General features: G+C 40.8%; 1 protein-coding gene across 9 annotated transcripts in view; it reads right to left on the reverse strand.

The window, feature by feature from the left end:
- Positions 1-23510: 23510 nt before the first annotated feature.
- Positions 23511-25184, reverse strand: part of LYPD6B (LY6/PLAUR domain containing 6B) — a 176255-nt gene continuing 174581 nt past the window's right edge. For all 9 annotated transcript variants that reach the window (XM_012502551.2, XM_012502552.2, XM_030801329.1 and 6 more), the window contains one exon: positions 23511-24227. In XM_012502551.2, the coding sequence (XP_012358005.2) occupies positions 24063-24227 (165 nt within the window). In that variant the 3' untranslated portion in view covers positions 23511-24062. The remainder of the gene's footprint in view (positions 24228-25184) is intronic.

Consider the following 25184-nt stretch of genomic DNA (forward strand, 5'->3'; position numbering starts at 1 on the left):
AAATTTATTGAGGCTCATTTTATGGCCTATCATATGATCTATGTTGGACAAAGTTCCATGTGCTGTTGAATAAAATGGGTATTTTGTGGTTGTTGGATGAAATGTTTTGTATATATCTGTTAAGTCCATTTGTTCCAAGGTATAGTTTAAATCCATTGTTTCTTTGTTGACTTTCTGTCTTGATGAACTGTCTAGTGGTGTCAGTGGAGTATTGAAGTCCCCCACTCTTACTGTGCTGCTGTCTATATCATTTCTTAGGTCTATTAGTAATTAATTTATAAATTTGGGAGCTCCAGTGTTAGGTGCATATCTGTTTAGGAATGTGATATTTTCCTGTTGGACAAGGCCTTTTACCATTATATAACGTCCCTCTTTATCTCTTTTAATTGCTGTTGCTTTAAAATTTCTTTCGTCTGGTATAAGAATAGCTACCCCTGCTTGCTTTTGGTGTCCATTTGCATGAAATGCCTTTTTCCACCCCTTTACTTTAATTTTATATGAGTCCTTATGTGTTAAGTGAGTCTCCTGAAGGCAGCAGATGGTTGGTTGGTGAGTTCTTATCCATTTTGTTGTACTATATCTTTTAAGTGGAGCATTTAGTCCATTTACATTCAGTGTTAGGATTGAAATGTTAGGTGTCATTGCATTCATTGTGCTCTTTGTTGCCTGTGTACTTTGTTTTTTTTGTTTTTCATTTTTGCTTTTTAACATGTATTTTTGTTTTATAGGTCCTGTGTGATTTAGGCTTTAAAGAGGTTCTGTTTTGATGTGTTTCTGGGATTTATTTCAAGATTTAGAGCTCCTTTTAGCAGTTCTTGTAGAGGTAGCTTGGTAATGGCAAATTCTCTCAGCATTTGTTTGTCTGAAAATGACTATCTTTCCTTCATATATGATGCTTAGTTTTGCTCTATACAAAATTCTTGGCTGATAACTGTTTTGTTTGAGGAGACTAAAGATAGGGCCCCAATCCCTAATAGCTTGTAGGGCTTCTGCTGAGAAATCTGCTGTTAATCTGATAGGTTTTCCTGTATAGGTTACCTGGTAGTTTTGTCTCACAGCTCTTAAGATTCTTTCCTTCATCTTAACTTTGGATAGCCTGATGACAATGTGCCTAGGTGAAGACCTTTTCTTGCGATGAATTTTCCGGGTGTTCTTTGTTCTTCTTGTATTTGGATGTCTAGGTCTCTAGAAAGACTGGGAAGTTTTCCTCAATCATTCCCCCAAATATGTTTTCCAAGCTTTTAGAATTCTTCCTCAGGAACATCAGTTTTTCTTAGGTTTGGCCATTTAACATAATCCCAGACTTCTTAGAGGCCTGTTCATATTTTCTTATTCTTTTTTGTCTTTTTGGATTGGGTTCATTCAAAGACCTTGTCTTTGAGCTTGGAATTTCTTTCTTCTACTTGTTCAATTCTATTGCTGAGACTTCCCAGAACATTTCACATTTCTAAAAGTGTGTCTAAAGTTTCCAGAATTTTTTATTGTTTTCTTTAAGCTATTTATTTCCTTGAAAATTCCTCCCTTCACTTGTATTATTTTTTGGATTTCCTTTCATTGGGCTTCATCTTTCTCTGGCCCCTCCCTAATTAGCTTAACAACTAACCTCCTGAATTCTTTTTCAGGTAAATCAGGGATTTCTTCTTGGTTTGGATCCATTGCTGGTGAACTAGTATGGTTTCTTGGGGGTGTTGAAGAGCTTTGTTTTTTTCTATTACCAGGTTGGTTTTCTGCTTTCTTCTCATCTGGGTAGCCTCTGTCACAGGGAAGTTCTGGGGCTGAAGGCTGCTGTTCAGTTTCTTTTGTCCCATGGGGTGTTCCCTTGATATAGTACCCTCCTTTTTTTCCCTATGGATGTGGTTTCCTATGAGCTGAACTGCAGTGATTATTGTCTCTCTTCTGAGTCTAACCACCCAGCAAGTCTACCCGGCTCCAGGCTGGTACTGGGGACTGTCCGCACAGAGTCCTGTGATATGAATCGTCTATGGGTCTCTCAGACATGGATACCTGCTCCTGTTCCATTGGAGGTGGCAGAGGGTGCAATGGACTCCATGAGGGTCCTTAGCTTTGGTGGTTTAATGCTCTATTTTTGTGCTGGTTGGCCTCCTGCAAGGAGGTGGCACTTTCCAGAAAGCATTAGCTATAGTAGTATGAAGAGGTACCCGTGGGGAGTGGGACCCTAGAACTCCCAAGATTATATGCTTTTTGTCTTCTGCTACCAGGGCACATAGGGAAGGACCATCAGGTGGGGGTGGGGCTAGGAGTGTCTGAGCTCAGACCCTCCTTGGGCAGGTCTTGCTGTGGCTGCTGTGGGGGATGGGGGTGAGATTCCCAGGTTACTGGAGTTTTGTACCTAGGAGGATTATGGCTGCCTTTGCTGAGTCGTGCAGGTTGTCAGGGAAGTAGGGAAAGCCAGCAGTCACAGGCCTCACCCAGCTCTCATGCAAACTGAAGGCCAGCAGATTGGACATAGCAGGATAGAGAGTCACTGTGCCCCCACCACAACATCCCTGAGGTCTGTGTCCAGGCGGAGGGTGTAATGGGCTTGAAAACTTGCCCTGGGCTACCAGCCTTCGAGCTGCAAAAGAACAGGGCTTGGTTCTTCCCCTGCCTGTGGAGTCTACACACCGGATTTGCACCTTCCCCTGAGTTCTGGCCAGGAGGCTTCTCAACCTATTCAAATTGTCACAAAGTTCACCTACAGATTTCCTTCTCCCTGTAGAGTTTTACCCCCTGCTCCTCTGGTCACGCTTCTGGTGGATCCCTGTGGTGCCAGGCAGGAATGGCCTGCTAGGGGATACAGCGAGCTCCTAGTGCCTTTCTGCTGCCTTTTCTACCCATGTATTCCACTAGGCTTTCTAACTAGACTCAGATCCAGATAAAGTCAGAAACTTCTCCCACAAACAGACCTTCAGATTTTCCAGTGGAGATGTGTGTTCGGGAGCAGAGGGTCTCCCTTTCCCGCTTCCATAGTTGGGTACTCACAGTATTTGGGGTGTCTCCTGCATCCTGCAGGAGCAGTCCTCTTCCTTCAGAGGGCCTGTCTCAGCATTTTCAAAATATTATTACATTGTCTTTTGGTCTCCATTGTTTTTGATGGAGTGTCCGGCCATAAATCATATCTTCATTCTCTACATAATGTGACATTTTTCTCTGTTTGCTTTCAAAATTATCTCTTATCTTTGAATTTTAGCAGTTTCACCACATACACCTGGGTGTGATTGTCTTTGTCTTTTTTTTTTTTTTTTTACTTGGGGGATCACTGAGTTTCTTTAATATCTAATTTGAGATTTTTCATCAAATTTGAGAAATTTAGACCATTTGCTTTATCAAATTTTTTTCTGCCATATATTCTCTTCTCCTTAGACATGAATTATACATATATTAGATCATTTTATATTTTCTATAGGCCCCCAAGGATCTATGCATTTTTCTTCAATCTTTTTTCTCTCTGTTCTCCAGGTTGAATACGTTTTATTAATCTGTCTTCAGTTTCACTGACTATCCTGCTCTCTCCCATCTGCTGCTTAGTCCACCCAGTGACTTTTTAATTTCAGTTATTGTACCCTGTAGTTCCAGTGAGCTTTCTGTAGAGTTGAGAGTTATCAAAGGGTATGATGTTCAAAACTGAGAGTTTTAATTTGGCAGCTTTTCCTTTTGGCTAGAACTTTGGGAGAAGTTTGTGGATGAGACAGTCAAGGAACTGAGATGTTAGGGCATCAATAGCGCTCAGAAAGGTGAGAAAGTCTACGAATCTAAAGATAAACCGGATACCAGTTTGCACCAAAGGAAGAACTTTGGAGCAGGGAGAAAATAGGAGATGTACCAATCAATGCAGAAAATAGTCCAGGTGATGATGGATACCTGGAAAAAAGAGTGGGACTATTGGAAGAACAGAAATAAACACGAAAGAAACATGGTAGAAATTCTGAAGTTTCCTTGGAGAGTAAGAATATAGTTCTAGAATAATGAATTGCATATTTAGCTTCTTTCAGCTCAAAGCATTCTGGCAGTAAAATGATTTGCACAAACCACAGGCAATTCTCCCGAAGGTCTCTGACATAGGCGTGGATAGGCTGATGATAAAATCTACCTCAAGAGCAATATCTACTCTGCCCAAATATTTTTCATAAAATTCATGTCTTATTTCTATCTAGCTTTGGTATTCACCAACTATACCTAAATCAACTCAACATAATAACTTGTATAAATGTATAGATGGAAATTATTTTTCAATTTACAGAAGAAATTAATCTTAGAAATTTTTTTTATCAATCAGCATGCATCTGAGTTTGATCATGAACAAAGCAGAAGCATGTACTTTTTGCAATGAGATTATTACACTCAAATGTGGTTTACGAATGTAGTCTGGAGAAATTTCAACACTCTCCAGATTTTGGATCAAATGAAGTAATATTGAAGAGGAACACGGATGTTAGAACTTGAACTCAGCATGTCCAGCACAGCTTCTTAGGAAATTATCCCAGCCTCCTTCATGCTTGTAAGCTAAACAAGCAAATTATGGCATCATTTTTAAAGAAAAATCCCTTCATTACACAAAGGAAACACAATAAGATGATAATCTCATACACTGATATGGTTTGACTAAGTCTCCACCCAAATCTCATCTTGAATTGTTACTCCCATAATCCCCACTTGTCGTGGGAAGGATCTGGTGGGAGGCAACTGAATCATGGGGGCAGGTTTTTCCTGTGTTGTCCTCATGATAGTGAATAAGTTTCAGGAGATCTGATGGTTTTACAAAGGGGAGTTCCCCTGCACATGCCCTCTTAAAGGAAAACACCCAGACTTTGTCTCCAAAAATGATATAATGAATCTGCCCAAATAGTAGCAATGGAAATACACTTATTGTGCCCTACCACATACCTGTGATCCCTGAACTATTCCCTGCATGGCCCTGTGCAGCCATAGTACTTTGTACTGGTTTATGTATTTCCTTTGTGGACATTAAGATTTTTCATATATGAGTTCTGTTTTTCTCATTACGTGAAGATTTACAAAAGAATATGCTCTTTACTTCTTTCCTTTTCTTCTGTGCCTCTGACTTTCTTTCTGCCTCTCTCTCTCCAGCTCTCTTTTTAACTTTCTCTTTATTTAGTCTCTGAAGGAGTTATCTTAATTTATAGGTCTCTTTATATGTCTCCTCATTTACTCCCCCATTCCCACCCTCACCCTTAACTTCCAGGCTCTCTCATAGTCTTGGAACTTTCTTGGGTAAAGGGAAAAACATTCCATGCAGAAGGAATAGTAAGAATTGGTCTTTGAGGGTATGTAGTTAATTTCATTGTACTTCTTTTTTGGTGCATCTCTGTGAGACACAGAAAGTTGTGAGAAGATTATGGTTTACCTTGAAAGTTATGCCGTTTACCTGGGGCAAGAAAACAATGTCAGGTCTGGAGACTGGAGAGCCAGGGACCAAATTTGATCTCAAGAGCTTAGACAAAGAGGTAGGAGAAGAAGGGCTCTTTCAAGATGTAGTTTGTAGCCAAGATTAGAAACCCCTCAGACTCATCTACCTGCCATCACATCATAGAAATGCCTGGAGAAATGTTCGTATTTAAGACCTAAAGTAGCTAGTAACTTTGGAAGTCCAATTCTGGGAAAGCTTGAAATGACTTTAAATGAGTAAAATAATTGAAGATGAAGACTTTCACGTTAAACCCAGGACCACTGATATGGTCAGTGGCCCTAGATCACCCACATTTTCTTCTTTAGTGAGTGTATGTCACCCCACACTGCCAGGCTACTGGATTTTAGTGTCACATCACTGCAGGGCTTCCAGCCACAGGCTAGCATGGCACCTGATGGCCTAAAATCAGTGTTTCAGCAGCATAAAGGCAGCAACTACCAAAAAAAAAGAGGACTATTAGCCGACTGAGAAGGTTTCCTGGATTTCTGTCAGTAAAAGATGGTATCAAATTAGGCCTAGATCCTAAGATGGTGTGGACACTGCTGGAGTTCTTAGAAAAATTCCAAGAAGGAGAATATCAAGGATGGAAGAATGATATTATTTGTGATAGACAGAATGGGACTCCATGACATTTAATGTGAATGTTAAAAGTAATGAGCTGCTGTTCTATGCCCTGAGCTGAAGCAATTGTTGCCCTTAGCCAACCCAGAGGTCACATGCAGACAATTCCAGCACACACCAAAGTGCCTGCAGCTCTTTCTGTCTTTCCCCTCAATCCCCTTTATCTTTCTCTTTCTCTCTCTCTCTCTCTAGAAGGAGCCATAGAAGCATGCTCAGCCAGTGAACAGCAGCCCAGAAAAACTGGGAGTTAACAACCCCAAAACAACCCTCAGCCCTTTGGGAATTGGTAGATAAACGTCTCAACTTTCTTGCTCCTCAAGGAGATAGTTCGTAGGTGTGGTCCACAGTATCTCAAAAGGTCCCAGGAAGATTGAGCCTCAGGTGCCTATGGCAGTAACCTACTCATTTGCCTTCTCCTTTCTTCCCTACCTTATCTTGCTTCCTCACTCTCTCATGGTACTGCCTATGACTTTTTTCCCCTCAAAGAGAGACAGAGATGGGAAAACAAAACAAAACAAAACAAAAAAAACTAACTTGTACCCAAATCCTTGCCTCAGGGTTTGCTTTGGGGAAAACAAAACTGAAACAAGCCTACACTATGAAGAGGGATGCTTCTGTTTAATCTGTTTGCACATCTGGCTTCCTACTAGACTCAACTCTATCAGGTCTTTAAATATTGAGCAAATGAAGGAGCTACCTGAAAATGTCCATGTAAGCTACCACATTTTCTATCCTATAAGTAATGTGTTCAGTTTATTGGGCAAAAGCAAATTGGTGACAACTATTATAGCCAATGAATGGTATCTACTTCTAAAAAAAATGTCCATTTTTGCTTTTAGCATAGTGAGAAGCAAAGATGAACTCACTATGCTAAGTGCAAAATGGGCACCTTTTGCAAGGCCTACCAAGAATTCACTGAAGAATTATCCACCACGTGCACAAGGACACACACACACACACACACACACATACATGCAACCACACTTGCATACCCATATATACATGCACATACATGCACAAGACTTCTCCCAGCAAGGCAACACCAATACTACGCATGCCAGGAAGGGAAACAACACAGCTCAGGCAAAATGCCTTTTCATTCCACACAAAAACATTTGACAGAGTCCACCCAGACTGGTGAAACAAACAGAGAACCAACTAGCTGTTGTCAGAATGGAAAAATATCTGAGACCCCGTATTGAAAGACAATAACTCCAAACATAATTTCTGTCCCTTACGTCTTCTGCTAACTTTTGTATCTTCTTTTTCTATCACTATCCCAAATTAACTACATCTCTAATAGGTCAAAGTATGGTCCAACATCAGTATGTTTTTCAGTCTTATTTTTTGTATAATCATTTTCGAGGTAAAGAGGCCATAATGTACCATCAGAGTGGGAGGTGGGTCTCTTGGATGAAGTAGATATTCCAGTGCAGTCATACTGAGATGAGGCAGCTTCTGGAGTAGGAACAGAGGCCTGGGAGACAGGCTATAAACCAAAGGGGAAGAAACTCCTTTGATTTTCTGTGTCAGATACAGATGGAACTTCAAATAATTAAAGCATTAAAATGTTCAATAAATTCCTGGTGGTTAGGAGTGAAAAAAAAAACAAAAAACCCCTTAGACAAATTAAATTTAACAGAGTTTAACTGAGCAAGAACGATTTGTGAGTTGAACAGCCTCCTGAACCAAGTTCGGAGAGACCAGCCCTGCTGCGTGGTCGAAGAAGATTTATGCACAGGAAAAGGAAAGCGATGTTCAGAAAATGGAAGTGAAGTACAGAAACAGCCAGATTAGCCAAATCAGCCTTTGCCTTACTTGAACATGATTTGAACAGTTGGCCACTTGTGATTGGCCGAAACTCAGTGATTGGCACAAGAGTAGATCACAGTCTGTTTACATATCCAGTTAGGTTACAGTTCGCTATGTACGAAGAAACCTTTACAATGTGTAAAGAGGTAGTTTTAGGCTAAAGTTAATTTAGCCTAAAGGGAGGAGTAGTGGCAAATGGGTAGGAATTGTTAGCTGGCTGTTGGCACAGGGAGGCAGGCCGGGGGTGCCTGGGCTCTGCAGAGTGACCCTGTGCAACCACTTTATGAATCAGTGGTCAGTTATTTTGTGCTCTACTTCTTCTTCAAGATGACCTAACCTTCAGTAAAGTTGTGTTCAAACTTTGCAGCGCAGTCTCGGCTAGCAGAGGTTAAGAGAGAGGATTAACGTAGGGGAGGCCGTGCCCTGCTCTCTAAGTCCTGAGTGGTGTTAACAGGAGCAAACAGCAGGAGAACAGAAGACTGTGTGTTTAAATAATGGAGAAAACAGAGCAAAAAGACCCAGGGAACCAGTTCCTACAGAAAACAGCACTTCAGGACAGTTTTTAGAAACGACAGGAATCACTTTTTGATCGTTATTCCGCAGGTCCTTTTAATGTGGTCGTGGCTGACCATTCACGGAAGTCTTCAGTTATGTGCAGGGGGAATCTATTTGTTCTGCGTGATAATGACACCAGATTCCCCGAGACACTCCCTTGATAACAGGCTAGACAGAAGTGACCTCTCCTTCTCTTGAGAGTCCATTGCAAATATTGCCCAGACATTTTTCATCTCCCAACTATTTGGCAGGAAGGAATAAATATCATTTATTGACTACAGTGGTAGTTTATTGCAATGACCAAGGTTAATGATTTGTTCATTTTAACTAGACTGATGTGTTTACATTAATCATTAGGGTCCAGGAGCAAATTGTATGGAATTTGAATTTTCAAACACCTTGAATTTCTCCTCGATCTTGGCATTTCAAAATGTAATTCATCAATCTCTGAATTCTTTTCTGCCACTTGGACATCAGCCTGTTGGACTTTGCTTTTTAATGTAAATCTATTGGGTTAATCCATGGATGCTAAATTCTAGTTCTCCTCCACATCGATTTCTAGGGCCCCTTTCTCTACACCAACCAAAACAAAACCTACATGTAGAATATTGAAATGCATTAAAAATTGAATATTGAATAAGACTATGTTTCTGAAATTTTTATATTAGGGCACATTTCTGAAGAAGCTCTTATACACTGATAGTCCAAATATCTTGACCTTGGAGAAACATGAAAGACAACCCTGCAGCCAGCCCTTGGCCTAATTCAGTTGAGCCCCAGAGCTGACATTATTTATGGTAACGTAAGCAGTTGGTTGGAAGAATGCCCAGGGACCTTGGCATCGTAGGTACTTAAATAAATCAAATGATCCAGAAAACCAGGATTATGTGAGACCTCCACTTGAACTGCCAGCTACCCCATACCCATTGGCAAATCCAAAGGGCAGGGAGGACCCCCATCTATTACAAGGGAGAGCAGGGCCAGGGAGAATGAGGGAGCTCAGCCAGGCATGCCCAGTGTTTAACGACATGGAGACCTTGTAATATCATGGGAGGGGGCAGAAAGAGAGCATGCCCTCTGGAAATGAGAAATGCCGACGAGAGCGTTTCCGGTGCAAACTTGGCTTTGAGAATCCAGGCTGTTCCTCAGGACCTTGTCCTGAAGCTCCACTAAAGCATACTTGCATTTTTAATCAGGTTTTGGCTTTTATTTTTTTTATCATTTTACTAAATACCTTTACCCCTGTGGCTTGATTTTTTTAAAAATGTGGTTATCTTGCAGTCTCAAATGTTTCTCAGAAATTTGCCCCTAGGATACATAAATTCTACTTGAATATTAAAGAAATACAATCTTACCATCAAAAAATTCAGGATAAAGACCAAAAGATCTGATTGAATATTGACCACATAAAAGCTATCTTGTTTATTCCTTACTTTCATATTCTTTCTTAAGGCAAATTTAAGCAATCTAGCCAGTTTTTCATTAGACAGATCTTCCAGCAAGATCAGCAGGAAATTAGAAATGCTGCATTAGGATATTTAGATCATAAGTCTCCAAAACTGGAACCACATCTGTCTGCTGGTTCAATGAAGGCTTGGAAAAACCGATTAATATTACATCAGCATAACGGAAACACCAGCAAATATGCAGTGAGTTACAACTCAAATGCATCCAAGATGGACTGCACTTCCTTAAGAGTTAATTAGTCACTGTACGCATAAATAATCTCACATGTTCTAATTCTCTATCCCAGGCAGGGTAACCCTGGACTTGCAGCCTCTTGCTCCATTTCATGACTTGAAAACTAAGAGCAAATAGGTGTTGATTTAAAAACTAAGAGCAAATAATTAAAGGGGTCGGTCCCAAAGGAAAAGCAAGCATTCTGGGCTGTTACGTCTCTGACCTCCTTCTTTGTGTCTCTGGATTTTACCCTTGTATAAAGATAGCCACACAGGCCAGAGCAATGGAACAAAGAGCATTCCCCACCAGTACTTATCTTCAAAGTTTCAAGTCACTGAAAATCTGATAGCTGGCAAGTCATGGTCTTATTACTTGAAATTCAAGTGCTGATAGAATAAATTTGAAGATAGGAAAGGTTTGAGTATGGAAATGAGAAGAGAGATCAAGAGAGAAAAGTGTCCCCACATTGCCACATTTAGCTTTAAAAAGTCCCTCAAAGGTGTGTCCCCACATATTATTTGGGGTGCTGGCCAATCACAGTACTTAACCTACCCACAGCCACTTTTAAAGGAAATTGCCCACCTAGCCGCTGTAGGCAACACCAGGGACCCACACCCCCTTGCCTGTAAGCCATGCTATTATCCCACTATTGGACCACAGTTTCCTGGAGCAGAGGCAGCCAGCTTCTAGGCTGGACAGGGTCCTCTGTGGGAGCCTAGAGTGGAAATGACTTCCAAAACAAGAAAGTGCTGAGCAAATCAAATTATGCAGTAGAAACAAATGCAGAAAGAGTGTAAGATAAAAAAGTGACAAGGGCCAATTACATAATGGTAAAGGGATCAATTCAACAAGAAGAGCTAACTATCCTAAATATATATGCACCCAACACAGGAGCACCCAGATTCATAAAGCAAGTCCTAAGTGACCTACAAAGGGACTTAAACTCCCACACGATAATAATGGGAGATTTTAACACCCCACTGTCAACATTAGACAGATCAATGAGACAGAAAGTTAACAAGGATATCCAGGAATTGAACTCAGCTCTACACAAAGTGGACCTAACAGACATCTACAGAACTCTCCACCCCAAATCAACAGAATATACATTTTTTCAGCACCACACCACACCTATCCCAAAATTGACCACATAGTTGGAAGTAAAGCTCTCCTCAGCAAATGTAAAAGAACAGAAATTATAACAAACTGTCTCTCAGACCACAGTGCAATCAAACTAGAACTCAGGATTAAGAAACTCACTCAAAACTGCTCAACTACATGGAAACTGAACAACCTGCTCCTGAATGACTATTGGGTACATAATGAAATGAAGGCAGAAATAAAGATATTCTTTGAAACCAACGAGAACAAAGACACAACATACCAGAATCTCTGGGACACGTTCAAAGCAGTGTGTAGACGGAAATTTATAGCACTAAATGCCCACAAGAGAAAGCAGGAAAGATCCAAAATTGACACCCTAACATCACAATTAAAAGAACTAGAAAAGCAAGAGCAAACACATTCAAAAGCTAGCAGAAGGCTAGAAATAACTAAAATCAGAGAGGAACTGAAGGAAATAGAGACACAAAAAACCCTTCAAAAAATTAATGAATCCAGGAGCTGGTTTTTTGAAAAGATCAACAAAATTGATAGACCGCTATCAAGACTAATAAAGAAGAAAAGAGAGAAGAATCAAATAGATGCAATAAAAAAGGAAAAAGTGGATATCACCACCAATCCCACAGAAATACAATCTACCATCAGAGAATACTACAAACACCTCTATGCAAATAAACTAGAAAATCTAGAAGAAATGGATAAATTCCTCGACAAATACACCCTCCCAAGACTAAATCAGGAAGAAGTTGAATCTCTGAATAGACCAATAACAGGTTCTGAAATTGTGGCAATAATCAATAGCTTACCAACCAAAAAGAGTCCAGGACCTGATGGATTCACAGCCGAATTCTACCAGAGGTACAAGGAGGAACTGGTACCATTCCTTCTGAAACTATTCCAATCGATAGAAAAAGAGAGAATCCTCCCTAACACATTTTATGAAGCCAGCATCGTCCTGATACCAAAGCCTGGCAGAGACATAACCAAAAAAGAGAATTTCAGACCAATATCCTTGATGAACATTGATGCAAAAATCCTCAATAAAATACTGGCGAACCGAATCCAGCAGCACATCAAAAAGCTTATCCACCATAATCAAGTGGGCTTCATCCCTGGGATGCAAGGCTGGTTCAACATACGCAAATCAATAAATGTAATCCAGCATATAAACAGAACCAAAGACAAAAACCACATGATTATCTCAATAGATGCAGAAAAGGCCTTTGACAAAATTCAACAACCCTTCATGCTAAAAACTCTCAATAAATTAGGTATTGATGGGACGTATCTCAAAATAATAAGAGCTATCTACGACAAACCCATAGCCAATATCATACTGAATGGGCAAAAACTGGAAGCATTCCCTCTGAAAACTGGCACAAGACAGGGATGCCCTCTCTCACCGCTCCTATTCAACATAGTGCTGGAAGTTCTGGCCAGAGCAATCAGGCAGGAGAAGGAAATAAAGGGTATTCAATTAGGAAAACAGGAAGTCAAACTGTCCCTGTTTGCAGATGACATGATTGTATATCTAGAAAACCCCATTGTCTCAGCCCAAAATCTCCTTAAGCTGATTAGCAACTTCAGCAAAGTCTCAGGATACAAAATCAATGTACAAAAATCACAAGCATTCTTGTACACCAATCACAGACAAACAGAGAGCCAAATCATGAGTGAACTCCCATTCACAATCGCTTCAAAGAGAATAAAATACCTAGGAATCCAACTTACAAGGGATGTGAAGGACCTCTTCAAGGAGAACTACAAACCACTGCTCAATGAAATAAAAGAGGATACAAACAAATGGAAGAACATTCCATGCTCATGGGTTGGAAGAATCAATATCGTGAAAATGGCCATACTGCCCAAGGTAATTTATAGATTCAATGCCATCCCCATCAAGCTACCAATGACTTTCTTCACAGAATTGGAAAAAACTACTTTAAAGTTCATATGGAACCAAAAAAGAGCCCGCATCGCCAAGTCAATCCTAAGCCAAAAGAACAAAGCTGGAGGCATCACGCTACCTGACTTCAAACTATACTATAAGGCTACAGTAACCAAAACAGCATGGTACTGGTACCACAACAGAGACATAGATCAATGGAATAGAACAGAGCCCTCAGAAATGATGCCGCATATCTACAACTATCTGATCTTTGACAAACCTGACAAAAACAAGAAATGGGGAAAGGATTCCCTATTTAATAAATGGTGCTGGGAAAACTGGCTAGCCATATGTAGAAAGCTGAGACTAGATCCCTTCCTTACCCCTTATACAAAAATTAATTCAAGATGGATAAAAGACTTAAATGTTAGACCTAAAACCATAAAAACCTTAGAAGAAAACCTAGGCAATACCATTCAGGACATAGGCGTGGGCAAGGACTTCATGTCTAAAACACCAAAAGCAATGGCAACAAAAGCCAAAATTGACAAATGGGATCTAATTAAACCAAAGAGCTTCTGCACAGCAAAAGAAACTACCATCAGAGTGAACAGGCAACCTACAGAATGGGAGAAAATTTTTGCAACCTACTCATCTGACAAAGGGCTAATATCCAGAATCTACAATGAACTCAAACAAATTTACAAGAAAAAAACAAACGACCCCATCAAAAAGTGGGCAAAGGACATGAACAGATACTTCTCAAAAGAAGACATTTATGCAGCCAAAAAACACATGAAGAAATGCTCATCATCACTGGCCATCAGAGAAATGCAAATCAAAACCACAGTGAGATACCATCTCACACCAGTTAGAATGGCCATCATTAAAAAAGCAGGAAACAACAGGTGCTGGAGAGGATGTGGAGAAATAGGAACACTTTTACACTGTTGGTGGGATTGTAAACTAGTTCAACCATTGTGGAAGTCAGTGTGGCGATTCCTCAGGGATCTAGAACTAGAAATACCATTTGACCCAGCCATCCCATTACTGGGTATATACCCAAAGGACTATAAATCATGCTGCTATAAAGACACATGCACACATATGTTTATTGTGGCACTATTCACAATAGCAAAGAGTTGGAACCAACCCAAATGTCCAACAACGATAGACTGGATTAAGAAAATGTGGCACATATACACCATAGAATACTATGCAGCCATAAAAAATGATGAGTTCATGTCCTTTGTAGGGACATGGATGAAACTGGAAAACATCATTCTCAGTAAACTATCGCAAAGACAAAAAACCAAACACCGCATGTTCTCACTCATAGGTGGGAATTGAACAATGAGAACTCATGGACACAGGAAGGGGAACATCACACTCCGGGGACTGTTGTGGGGTTGGGGGAGGGGGGAGGGACAGCATTAGGAGATATACCTAATGCTAAATGACGAGTTAACGGGTGCAGGAAATCAACAAGGCACATGGATACATATGTAACAAACCTGCACATTGTGCACATGTACCCTAAAACCTAAAGTATAAAAAAAAAAAAAAAAGTGACAAGGGCCAAAAGAGCCAGAGTCATGAGGAATTTGAATATCTGAATAAGCAGAAGCTACATCATAGAGAGAGGGTCTGGGAGTCAGTTCCTGGGAGGAGGGATAAAATGAGAAGACACCAAAAGGAAGTATAATTGGAAAGTCACATTAAAGGTACTGCAATAGAGAGAAGATCCAAGCTCTTCTGCTTTATAAGGGTCTTGAATCCCAGTGAGCCTTCAGTTCCAGTCTCAGAGAGAACTGGTTAAACCACATTCTGTTCTGCCCGGGAGGCCTGGGTTCTACATTGCCTTGTAGCTGAGAGACTCGCTTTCTTTTTTCCCCACATACAAAAACTAAGATTCAGATAAGCTGGGCTAATGCTTTTCTGGTGGGCATATTAAAGTCTCCTTATGTAACAAGCATCAAGGACAGCGTAGGAACACTCCAGATGAATTTACTTTTAACTGTCAAGTGCAATAGAGCTGTTACCCATCAACATCTTGAGAAGCAGGCAAAAGAAGGATAATTAAACCCAGCCTTTCAAATAAGCCTCGTTGCAAAGGTTACAAAACACTGCAGAGTTGCCAAACTTGGTGAAATCAATTTCCATTTTGTTGCAGTGTGTGTCATGCAGAGATTGCTGAAACCAACAAAATGAAAAGCATTAATAATTGGTATTAATAGCTTGTACAAATTAATGTGCTTATTTGCCTAAAAAAATTAGCCAAACGATTCATTAAATGGAAGCCTTGCACATTATATAGTATGAAGCATAGGCTTCCTATTGTTTTTGAAAATGAGGCATTTGAAGATGAGGAAATCTAAGCAGTTGATGAAAACTAAATGGAAATCTCATTGTCAAGAAAATGAAGTCAATTTAATGGAGTGTGGAAAGGGCATCTTAGTGACATCAAAACCACAGAAATATAAAAGATAGTGAATAAAATATAACCGATTTAAAATGAAATGGAAATAATTTAAGTTTGGAGTTGTTTTGCAGCACTTGCTGACTACCAAATACTTAAAATAGTCATTATTGATCCTCCTAGAATGCCTAGGAGGGAGATGGAGAATAAATAATAAGTACAAATGGGAAATCAAATGCTGATGAGTTAAGTACTTTGTGAAAAATATTTCATGGATTCAATTCAAACAGGTATTTATTTTTGGGCAAAGCCATGGTTTGCCTGTTGACCTAGTACAGGTATCAGTGCCGGGCCTGGTGGGAGGTGGTAGGAAGAGGGAGTTGAAGACCCTCTGTGCCCAGTTTTTTGTTTATAGTCATATCTCATCATATGCCCAAGCCATGTTCACTTCTTCAAGGACTGAGTTACAGGATTTGATGACTGTTAGAACTCTGGGCTTCTTTCTCTGTTCTTCATGTTCTTCTGCCTGTTCATCTTTATTAAGGATTCCACAGAGTTCGGTTTCTAACTGCTAACTACAAAGGATGAATATATCAAAAGTTGGCTAAAATTACAGAGTCTTAGAAAGGTATCACAAAAAGGCAGAACAGTTACATGGGGCAAAACTGGGAGCGGGAAGAACTTGCCTCTCAAATGGGATAATACATGAGATTGCAAAACCATTTCCTATTCACATCTTATAAATTACTCACCTTCACACCTATTGACCTACACAACACCATCCACCCTTCCTCCATTCAAGAAAAACACAAGTAGTAAGCTACTCTCATTCAACTACTTGATCCCAAACACCTACTCTGAACCAAGCATCTAGTACGTTAGGGCATAAGTCATTCAAACCCTAGCTATTTATAAACTCTCAGAACAGAGCTGCAAGAGCCAAGGCTCACTCCCTAAGGGTAAACTATTGGGCCAGGCTGGACCCCTAGATTTCAGGCACTGCTAAACCCTAGCAGAGACCTCAAGAGAGCAGGCATTGCCAAGCGCCTCCGTCTGTGTGGTTTTCTTTCTCATCTGTGCAAATCTCCGATTACACTTCCCTTCAAGGCACTGCAGGCTTCGCTGAGTAAAAGAATTAAATGCTTATTAGGATTCTGCACGTGCGCCCTGGGAACTGCATCCCACATACCACAGTGCTGTCCTTGCATCGTTAGCACAAACACCCACATCTGACAAGGGACATCAAACCACTTCGGGTAATTGCATTTCCAGAGCAGCTGATAATGAAACGGGGAAGATTTAGCCTTATCCCTGGCCTCACTCAAAAAGTAGATAAAATCTAGCAATTTTGCTTTTTTTTCCTTCAATAATCAGTCAAAGTTTTGCCTTAAACTATTTGACTGTTTTCTCTCTAATCATGAGCTCTAAGTTTTTAACCATGTTCATTTGTTTGCAATATCTGCTTCATTATCTTATTTAATCGTGGATTATCTTTCCACTTAATTAAACTCACTTTTCATTTTGAAACTTTACATTAAAAAGAAAAATACAGAAGTCATGTAGAATTATTCCACTAATCTGTTCTATCAGTCAAATAATAGTTCCTTACCCTTACACACTTAAAAATGAGACATTATTACAATTATAATAAAAAATCTTTCTCTTGCCTTTCTTCAATTCCTGAATTCTTAAAGCCAGGTAAGTAGAAAAGTGCCAGATCCTAAATACTGCTGAAAAAAACATCCTCCAAAATCAATGTTTGACATTCAATTTAGGATTAATTGTAAGAAAAACTACCACCAAAACAAATGTGGGTGTATTCGTCTGTTTTCACGTTGCTAAAAAGAAATATCTGAGACTGGGTAATTTACAAAGGAAAGGTTTAGTTGGCTCACAGTTTGGCATGCCTGGGGAAGGCCTCAGAAAACTTACAATCGTGGCGGAAGGGGAAGCAGGCATCTTCTTCTCAAGGCAGCAGGAGAGCAAAGAGCAGGGGAAACCGCCGCTTTTAAAGCTATCGGATCTCGTGAGAACTCACTCGGTATCATGAGAACAGCGAAAACCACCCTCACAATCCAGTCACCTCCCTCCCTCGACACCTGGGGATTACAGGTCCCTCCCTCCACAAGTGGGGATTACAATTCGAGACGAGATTTGGGTAGGGGCACAGAGCCAAACCAAATCATATCAGTGGGTTTACCTATGTTAGTTAAAATACTGCATTATTCCTTATTTTACATTTCCACTTAATTATATATTCATTTCCTTTGTTGGATAAGATATAAAAGGACTTTCCTTGAGGATCTGTCCAGATCTCTGACAAAAAGGCATTCTCTCAGTCCATGAATGAATTTTGGTTTAAATTTTTTAGTTACAATGAGGATAAATCTTAATATTCAGGACTCATCTCTGACTCAAGATTGATTGCATAGTAAATCTAGTAATATACAGAAATAACAAATGACTGACAACTTCAGAGAATTCTTCAGAAGACATATGCAAAGAGAGGAAACAAGAACACACAATCTTCAGGAACCATTGACTTCTTGATTGATTTACCGTTGAGCCCTAAGGACTGGTGGGCACGAGTTGGATTAATATCCATTCTAGACACTGAACAGTGAACAAACATAAGGACAAAATGAAAATAAAAGTATTTGAAGTTTCCCCTTTTTAAGGCAGTTTTTACATTTTCTGCTTCTGCTCACCTGAGGATGATGGCAACAGGTCTGTACAGGTAGGAGCCTATGATCTTGGAGAAGTGAGTATTTCTGAACGTTTAAGGTTTATTCATTCAGCATGCATTTATTAAGTACCTAGGATATACCATGTGTTTTAGGAGTCAGTGTCTTACCCATCCCCATGTTTTGCAGATTTCCCCTCATACCTCTCTACATTTGTAAGGTTGTGTACACAAAAGTGTATCCTGTGGAAACCAGATGCTTGGTGAAGCAATGTTCCTCTCATGGAATAGTTTGGGAAGCGCTGCACGCTCTTGCAGATTTACAATGTACATTAATCACAAGAGAGCACAGTGGGAATTACAGTAGGCACGGGAGCTTCTCTGTGTCTGCTTCTCGTTAGCTGTGAGCTTCGGGCAAGTCCATGCAGCTCTCAAAGACAAAGGCTCCCTCTCTTATCTCTGACATGATAGCATTGCCTCAGCCACCTTAACAGTGGCCTCGCCACACAGCCTCACATTGTGGGAATCTGTAGCAGACAGTTCTGGCTGCTTATCTAGACGCATTTCTTCCTGCCTCCTTTCTCAATCCTGCTTTGTTCAGATATCTAGCCTCCACCGTGCACCACACATGCCTCGGGGACACTGAGCTTCCTTTAGCTGAAGTAAGCCAAGGGTGACCACAGCTTTCTGGCTTGTGATTTGCTGGAAAGCTGGGTAAAGGCCTTTAGACCTTTTCTTGGAGGGCTTCCAGAAGCATCCCCCTGCCTGTTTCCCTGGACACTGGGTAGGCAGTATGGCATAGCTATAGCCATCTAGTTACCAAAGGATATGAGGCAAGGGAGAACCAATAGAACAGCACAGGATGGGGCTGGAACCACTGGACTAAGTCCGCCTTGAAGCCCCCTCTTTCTGAACCTCCAATAATGTAAGCCAAGAAATTCATTTATGCCAATTTGGGACTCTGTTATTTGCAGCTGAAGTTATCTGATGGCTGCAGCACTAAGATGCCCTCCCTGACTGAGGAGCCTCACAAATCGAATCAGTTTGTCTTCGAGACTTGCTTGCCCTGTGTTGCCTGTCCTCTTTTGGAAACTATTTGCATTGGAACTGATTTTGAGACTGTGCTTAGGCCCTGTGGATGGGCTCACCTTGCCCATTGCTTTGTATGGCTTCTTACTGCCACACTCATCTATGATGCTCAGGGATTCAAGTCAGTGCTCAGAACCCTTGACATCCTACTTGCCTGGAAGGGGCCCCAGAATCCCTTCCTGGAGCTCCCACTTGTCCTAGGCAACTCAGGGCCATTCTCAACGTGGCAGCTCTGCCAATCCACAATGTCCTCCACTTACTCCCAGACCCTTAGCTGGAACCAATTTTCATGAACTAAAAAAGTCCTTGTGTGGTGGCTTAGGAGACTGTGAGCTCTCAACACAGAGCTCTACAGCCTTATGTTGAGGGCCTGGGTTATTTTTTTTCTAAAAAATGATGCCCTAAGACTACCAGGGTGAGAATCACCAATATCAGAATCAGATGCTTGTTAAAAATGAAGGTTCTCAGACCTGCTAAATAGTACTTCTGGCATTGAGCTGCAGAAGCCCTATTTTTCACAGCCGCAACTAGAATGATCTCAACTCTGGATCACCCTAAAGACAGCTCAGCTTCCAGTCTCAGCATCTGATGAAATAGAAGCCAAGGTAAGGAGTGAGGGGGGCTGGGCAGGAGACAGAATTGTGAAGATGAAAGGGGAGTGGGGAGAGTAATAGAAATATGCTGCACTGTTTCAGATACGCAGTAGAGGAACTGTGCCTAAAGGTGGACTCAAATCACAACAACTGTTTTTCAGTGTCTTGGACTTTGACCTTCGCGCATTTGTTAGCCTTTGTCTTCCGGCATGAACTGCACCCAGACACAACCAGCATCACCATGTAACCCTCTACAAATCCTATAGTCGACAACACACAATGAGGCAATAAAATAAATAGAATAAAATGTCCAAGATCCAAAGGTCATAGCAAACTTTGTAACTGGTGAGCTACATATCACAAGTTTCGCCTAAGGATCATTTCACGAACGTAAAACATAGTTTCCCGGTTTCATGCCACACCTCATCTCCCAAGTCCATGCGTGTCCTCATTGTTCATTTCGTGCTTTGCGTGGCTTCATAAGTTCCTTTCCAGTGAGAAAGAGAAACCAACCCACCTTCATTTTCTTCCTTTTTCTTATGAAATATATTTTACCCAGTGATTGACATGACAGAATGCAGATTGTATAGAAAGCAACGCCGATAATTTCTGACTGCTTTCACTCAGAATTGAATTTAGGGAGCATTTACACATGGGTGGGGAAAAGGTGTTAGGTAACTTTCTTTTTCAAGGAATGATTGATGGATGGAATTCAAAGTTTATTCTAGAATGTAGATCTATTCAAAGTGGACCTTTGACAGGCCATTCCCTCAGATCTTCCTTATATTCATAGCTAATCCCCTTGTCTCTTTTATACTAACAAATCTACATGTTCCCCGTCTTTCCTCACTCCACTACTAAGATTCTCATTGGACATTTTGACACCAAAGTATTTCTCATTTTCTTACTCACTAGGGGCAAATTAAATTAATCTGAGGCCTGGAATGCTTGGCCATCCCGGGTCCCTATGCAATGGATTTTAAATATCTATGCAGTGGACTCTAATGATTAAATTTTTTTTTTTGCATTCTAGTTTTTAAATTACATTGAAGATACCACAGAGTCAACTTAAAGTGCATAGGGCTTTCAGATTAGAACTCAAATGTCGGGTGTTGGAGTCTGGGCCTTCTGATCACCTACATCACCTCCATCTTTTATTCTTTCCTTTGGTGGCTCCCCAAGTGGCTGTGCTTCAGAATCATTTGAGGAATTTTTTTTAAACTACACATTTTTTGACTCAACGCAGAGAATCTGACTTTGTGAAGTTGGGGCCCAGGTTTATTTATTTATTTTTTTTACAAAATTCCCCAAGCAATCACGCAGATACCAGGGACACATTTACTGAAGACTTTTAGGGAGCACTTCTATCTGGTCCAGGGGTTCTTAAACTTTCACATGCATCAGAAGCACCTGGAGGCTTTGTTAAAGCACAGGTTAAATCACAGGTTGAACCCGCAGAGTTTCTGATTTAATAGGTCTGAGATGGAGTCTGAGATTTGCATTTCTAACAAGTTTCCAGGTGACGCTGTGGGGACACACTTTTAGAGCCATGCCTGTAACTGACGTTGCTTATGTATGTGTTTATTACTCATTAGCATACCTATTATGTGGCCAAGGACCAGGCTTCAGAAGAAGGAATGATCCTCTCACATCAGAGTTAACACCTGGATGAGCATTAGAATCACCTGAGAGCTTTTGTTTGTTTAAACTTAACTTTCAGCTACCGGGGGTGGGCTTGAGCTTCACCTCAGAGCTACTGAATCAACATCTCCAGAATGCCCTGGGAACTTGTTGTGTTTTCGAGTTACTCAGAAGATTCAGATTTATTACAAGGATTTGAAACCATTTCCTTAGATGAGCCAGTCTTGTGAGTTCATGAATAACTTACACAAAAAATTACTTGATTTTATCTGAAATTCAAATTTGGCAGGGCATCCCCTATTTTTATTTGTAACCCCCTGTTCACTCGGCTGCCTTTACCAGAAGTTGGTTTCCTTTGCACTCCCTCCTTTGCTCAACATACCCCGATTTTAAATGCTTAAGGGAGTAGAGGTCAGATGTGAAATCCATATGAACTTGATGTTCAGGGTGAAGAAGAGAAAATTAAGATATTTCCTCAGGAAAGAAAAAAACACATACAAAAGAAACTTCATTAATCTATACAGTAGAAACAAAATCAGGAAAAAAAAAAAAGTGCTGTCTGCTAATGGTTTTTTACCAGACAATTTGTCAATTATACGGTCAAAAGAAACTCTGGGGAATAAAAAGATGCCAAAGATGCTATGAAAATTTCCAAGTGAAGCCATATATAATTATTTTCAAACAAGTATAAGCTATGAAAATGCAAATACTTCAAGGTGCTGAGTGAAAGATAGGATAAATCTACATTAGGCTTCAAAAACTGATGCTACCAAGTGAGTCTAAGTTTGGGCCAGAGACAGGGAGATAATGATGTCTGCCCCCTCCCTGTTTGATAGGACGCCAAGGAGCCTTAAGATGAAATGCTCCCAGCGCGTCAAGGATGAGAAGCAACATAAATACAGCTCAGCCCCTGACATCAGTACATAACTACAAGATGGAATCAAATACATGAAACAATCCAAACAGAAGACAAATTCACTGACTCCGAAGACAAAGGAAACAAGGGAAGTGATTTGGCCAACCATTGCCCAGGCTGAGTAACTACCATTAGCACCATGGTCCCTGCAAAGAAAGCAGCTTTCTCCTTAAGCAGTCTTGACATCCCATAGGTTAGGGGTCAGCAAATTTTTCCTGAAAAGGGCAAGATAGTAAAGCTTTTAGACTTCGCAGACTATAGAGTCTCTGTTGCATCTCTGCAACCCTGCCATTATAGCGCAAAAGGAGACACACACAATACATAAACAAGTGGCCATGGCTGTGTTTTAATAAAAACTTATTCACAAAAATGGGTGGTGGAATGTATTTGGCCTGTGGGCCATAATTTGCCAACTCATGCCATAGGTGAGCCCATGTGGCAAGGATAGGTTCATTAATAGAGCCTACAGGGCACCCAGCATTCTAATGATGGATAATTTAATTAGGGGAAAAACCCATTCCATTAACTCATCACTATAAATACAAGGGCAGAGTGCTTAAAGGTCATCCCAAAGTGCGACTGAAGGCAGGAAATCAGAATTCTAGAAACAGGAAGAAGATGCTCACTTGAAATTCAGAGATTGCATTGTAAGTGGAAAGAGAAGAGAATGGGACAAAACATTTAGCATGTATTTACAGAAGTTCTCCTGGTAGACATGGCATGCGTAGAGAATATGACTGAAGGAGGAAAAGGGACCCCCCTTGCCACTTTGCGACTAGAACTTTTGAAGCTACTACTGCTGAGGGTGCATCATATGACAAGGTGTCATCTTCCTTTATCAGGGAGGCTTCCCAGATATTCCCAACTCACGAAGTTTGTATTAGCATCCTAAAATGCATCTCTCCCCAAAAAGAAGAAAGCTAAGTAGCTTCAGCATCGAATTTTATAGTTCAACACATATCACCAATGGTGCGTGGACACAAATGTCAGTGACCTATTTTATGACCCTGGTAACTGTTTCACCAGAGGTCTCCACATCAGTCAAGAAACACACAAGCATGCATTTACACTGTATAATTTAAAAGCTTTATTTCCCCCCACAATTAGCAAATAGATTTCACATTAGTTCAACTGGAAGTTTTCTTCGTACAGTTGCCTTTCTCATTGACTACGCTGTTGGTGGGGAAAACTGCTTTCTCATGAGGGGAAGGGTTAGATTTCATAGAGACGCTCTGAGCTAATCACATAAACAAGAGGGTTTGACCTGGCAGCCTCTGAGGCAGTCAAGGAGGTCAAGAAATCCTTTCAGCTAAAGGCCTAGTCAGGTGGGACTAGTTGCCAGGATCCTCTCTGCAGAACTGACGAAACGTAGCTCTCTTTGACCAGGAAGCCTGGAAGTCAGACCATCTTCTCAGGCCCTGCCAAATTCCCATCCTCAGTCCTGTGGCCTCATGCGGGAACATTTTATCCAAGCAAACCACTGGCTTTCGCCTTGAGGTCCAATGTGCACTCTTCACCAAGTGCAAGATTGATCTTCACTCCAAAGTTCACCGTTCACACAGTTTTTGGCTTGTGCTTTAGAGGCTGGTCTCTGCCTCTCCTAGGAGTGGTGGCATCATAGCAATGGAAGCACAAAGACCCAGGCAAGCACTGGTAGGTAGAGTGTGGGGGCACTGCCGCCAGATGTTCTCTGAGCGTGCATTACGGCAAACACTGCATTAGTGTGATTGGTGGGTAATTCTACATTGCAGATCATTCCTTCACAGCAAGACCTACACTCCTGTTACAAAAAGGAGAGAGGAAGGGACAGTGAATAATAGGAAGAAGAGGGAAGGGGCAAAAGAAAGAAAAAGAAAGGCTTCTTCGGTTCTATCTGAAGACAAATAATTGGAGCTGGTTATCCAATTTTGCGTCATCTAGGCTCTTGGATACCCTTCCACCACCAATGCCAATGGAGTGGAAGGGAAAAACCATGCTGAAAGTCTTTTATCCTAACTGTGATTTATCTGCATCAAACCCAAGCATTAGCAAGGCAAAGAGGAAGAGAAACTGAATAAGAGTGCTTGATTGAGTCCACAAATCTTCTAAAGGTTTGTAAGGGAAAGCACTCAGGCAAAAATGAAAGCTAGGAACCTTTCGGATTAGTCATTGATTTTCTTTCTCAGTGCTACTTGTTAGGGGATAATAATGACTCTCTATTGTCTATGCTAACACCTGATTCTTATCATTACAGCAACAATGGTTTACTAATTACGGTTGTTGAGTGGTGTAAGAAAATAAAAAGGCTTGTCCCTAACAGGTGTTTTTCAGGGGATGTTTTCAGGTAATACCAAACCGTCCCAGGTACAATGCCTCAACCTGATAAACCCAGACATTCATAGAGGCTTCCAGGATGACTAGGTATGATAAAGGCATCAACTCTAGGCATCCGTATCAGTGTTTCTCAACCCTGGCTGCACATCAGAATCACCTTGGGGAACTTTTTAAAAAGATCCTGACACCCAGGACCTTACCCTGAGGTTCCATTTCAACTGGACTGGAGAGCCTGCCGGCCTGCATCTCTCACCAACAAGCAGAGCTTGTAAAAGCTACCCAGGTGATTCTTGTGTAGCTAGAGCTAAAAGCCACTAATATAAGAATCATTTTCTGTACTTACAGGGTAAATCAAATTCTAAAACCTCATGAAATGAACATGCTTTCAAGTAATTCTTTCTTAAGCATTTCAGAATTCCAGGCA

Source organism: Nomascus leucogenys, chromosome 20 (assembly GCF_006542625.1).
Source record: "Nomascus leucogenys isolate Asia chromosome 20, Asia_NLE_v1, whole genome shotgun sequence".
NCBI classification, from domain to species: Eukaryota; Metazoa; Chordata; class Mammalia; order Primates; family Hylobatidae; genus Nomascus; species Nomascus leucogenys.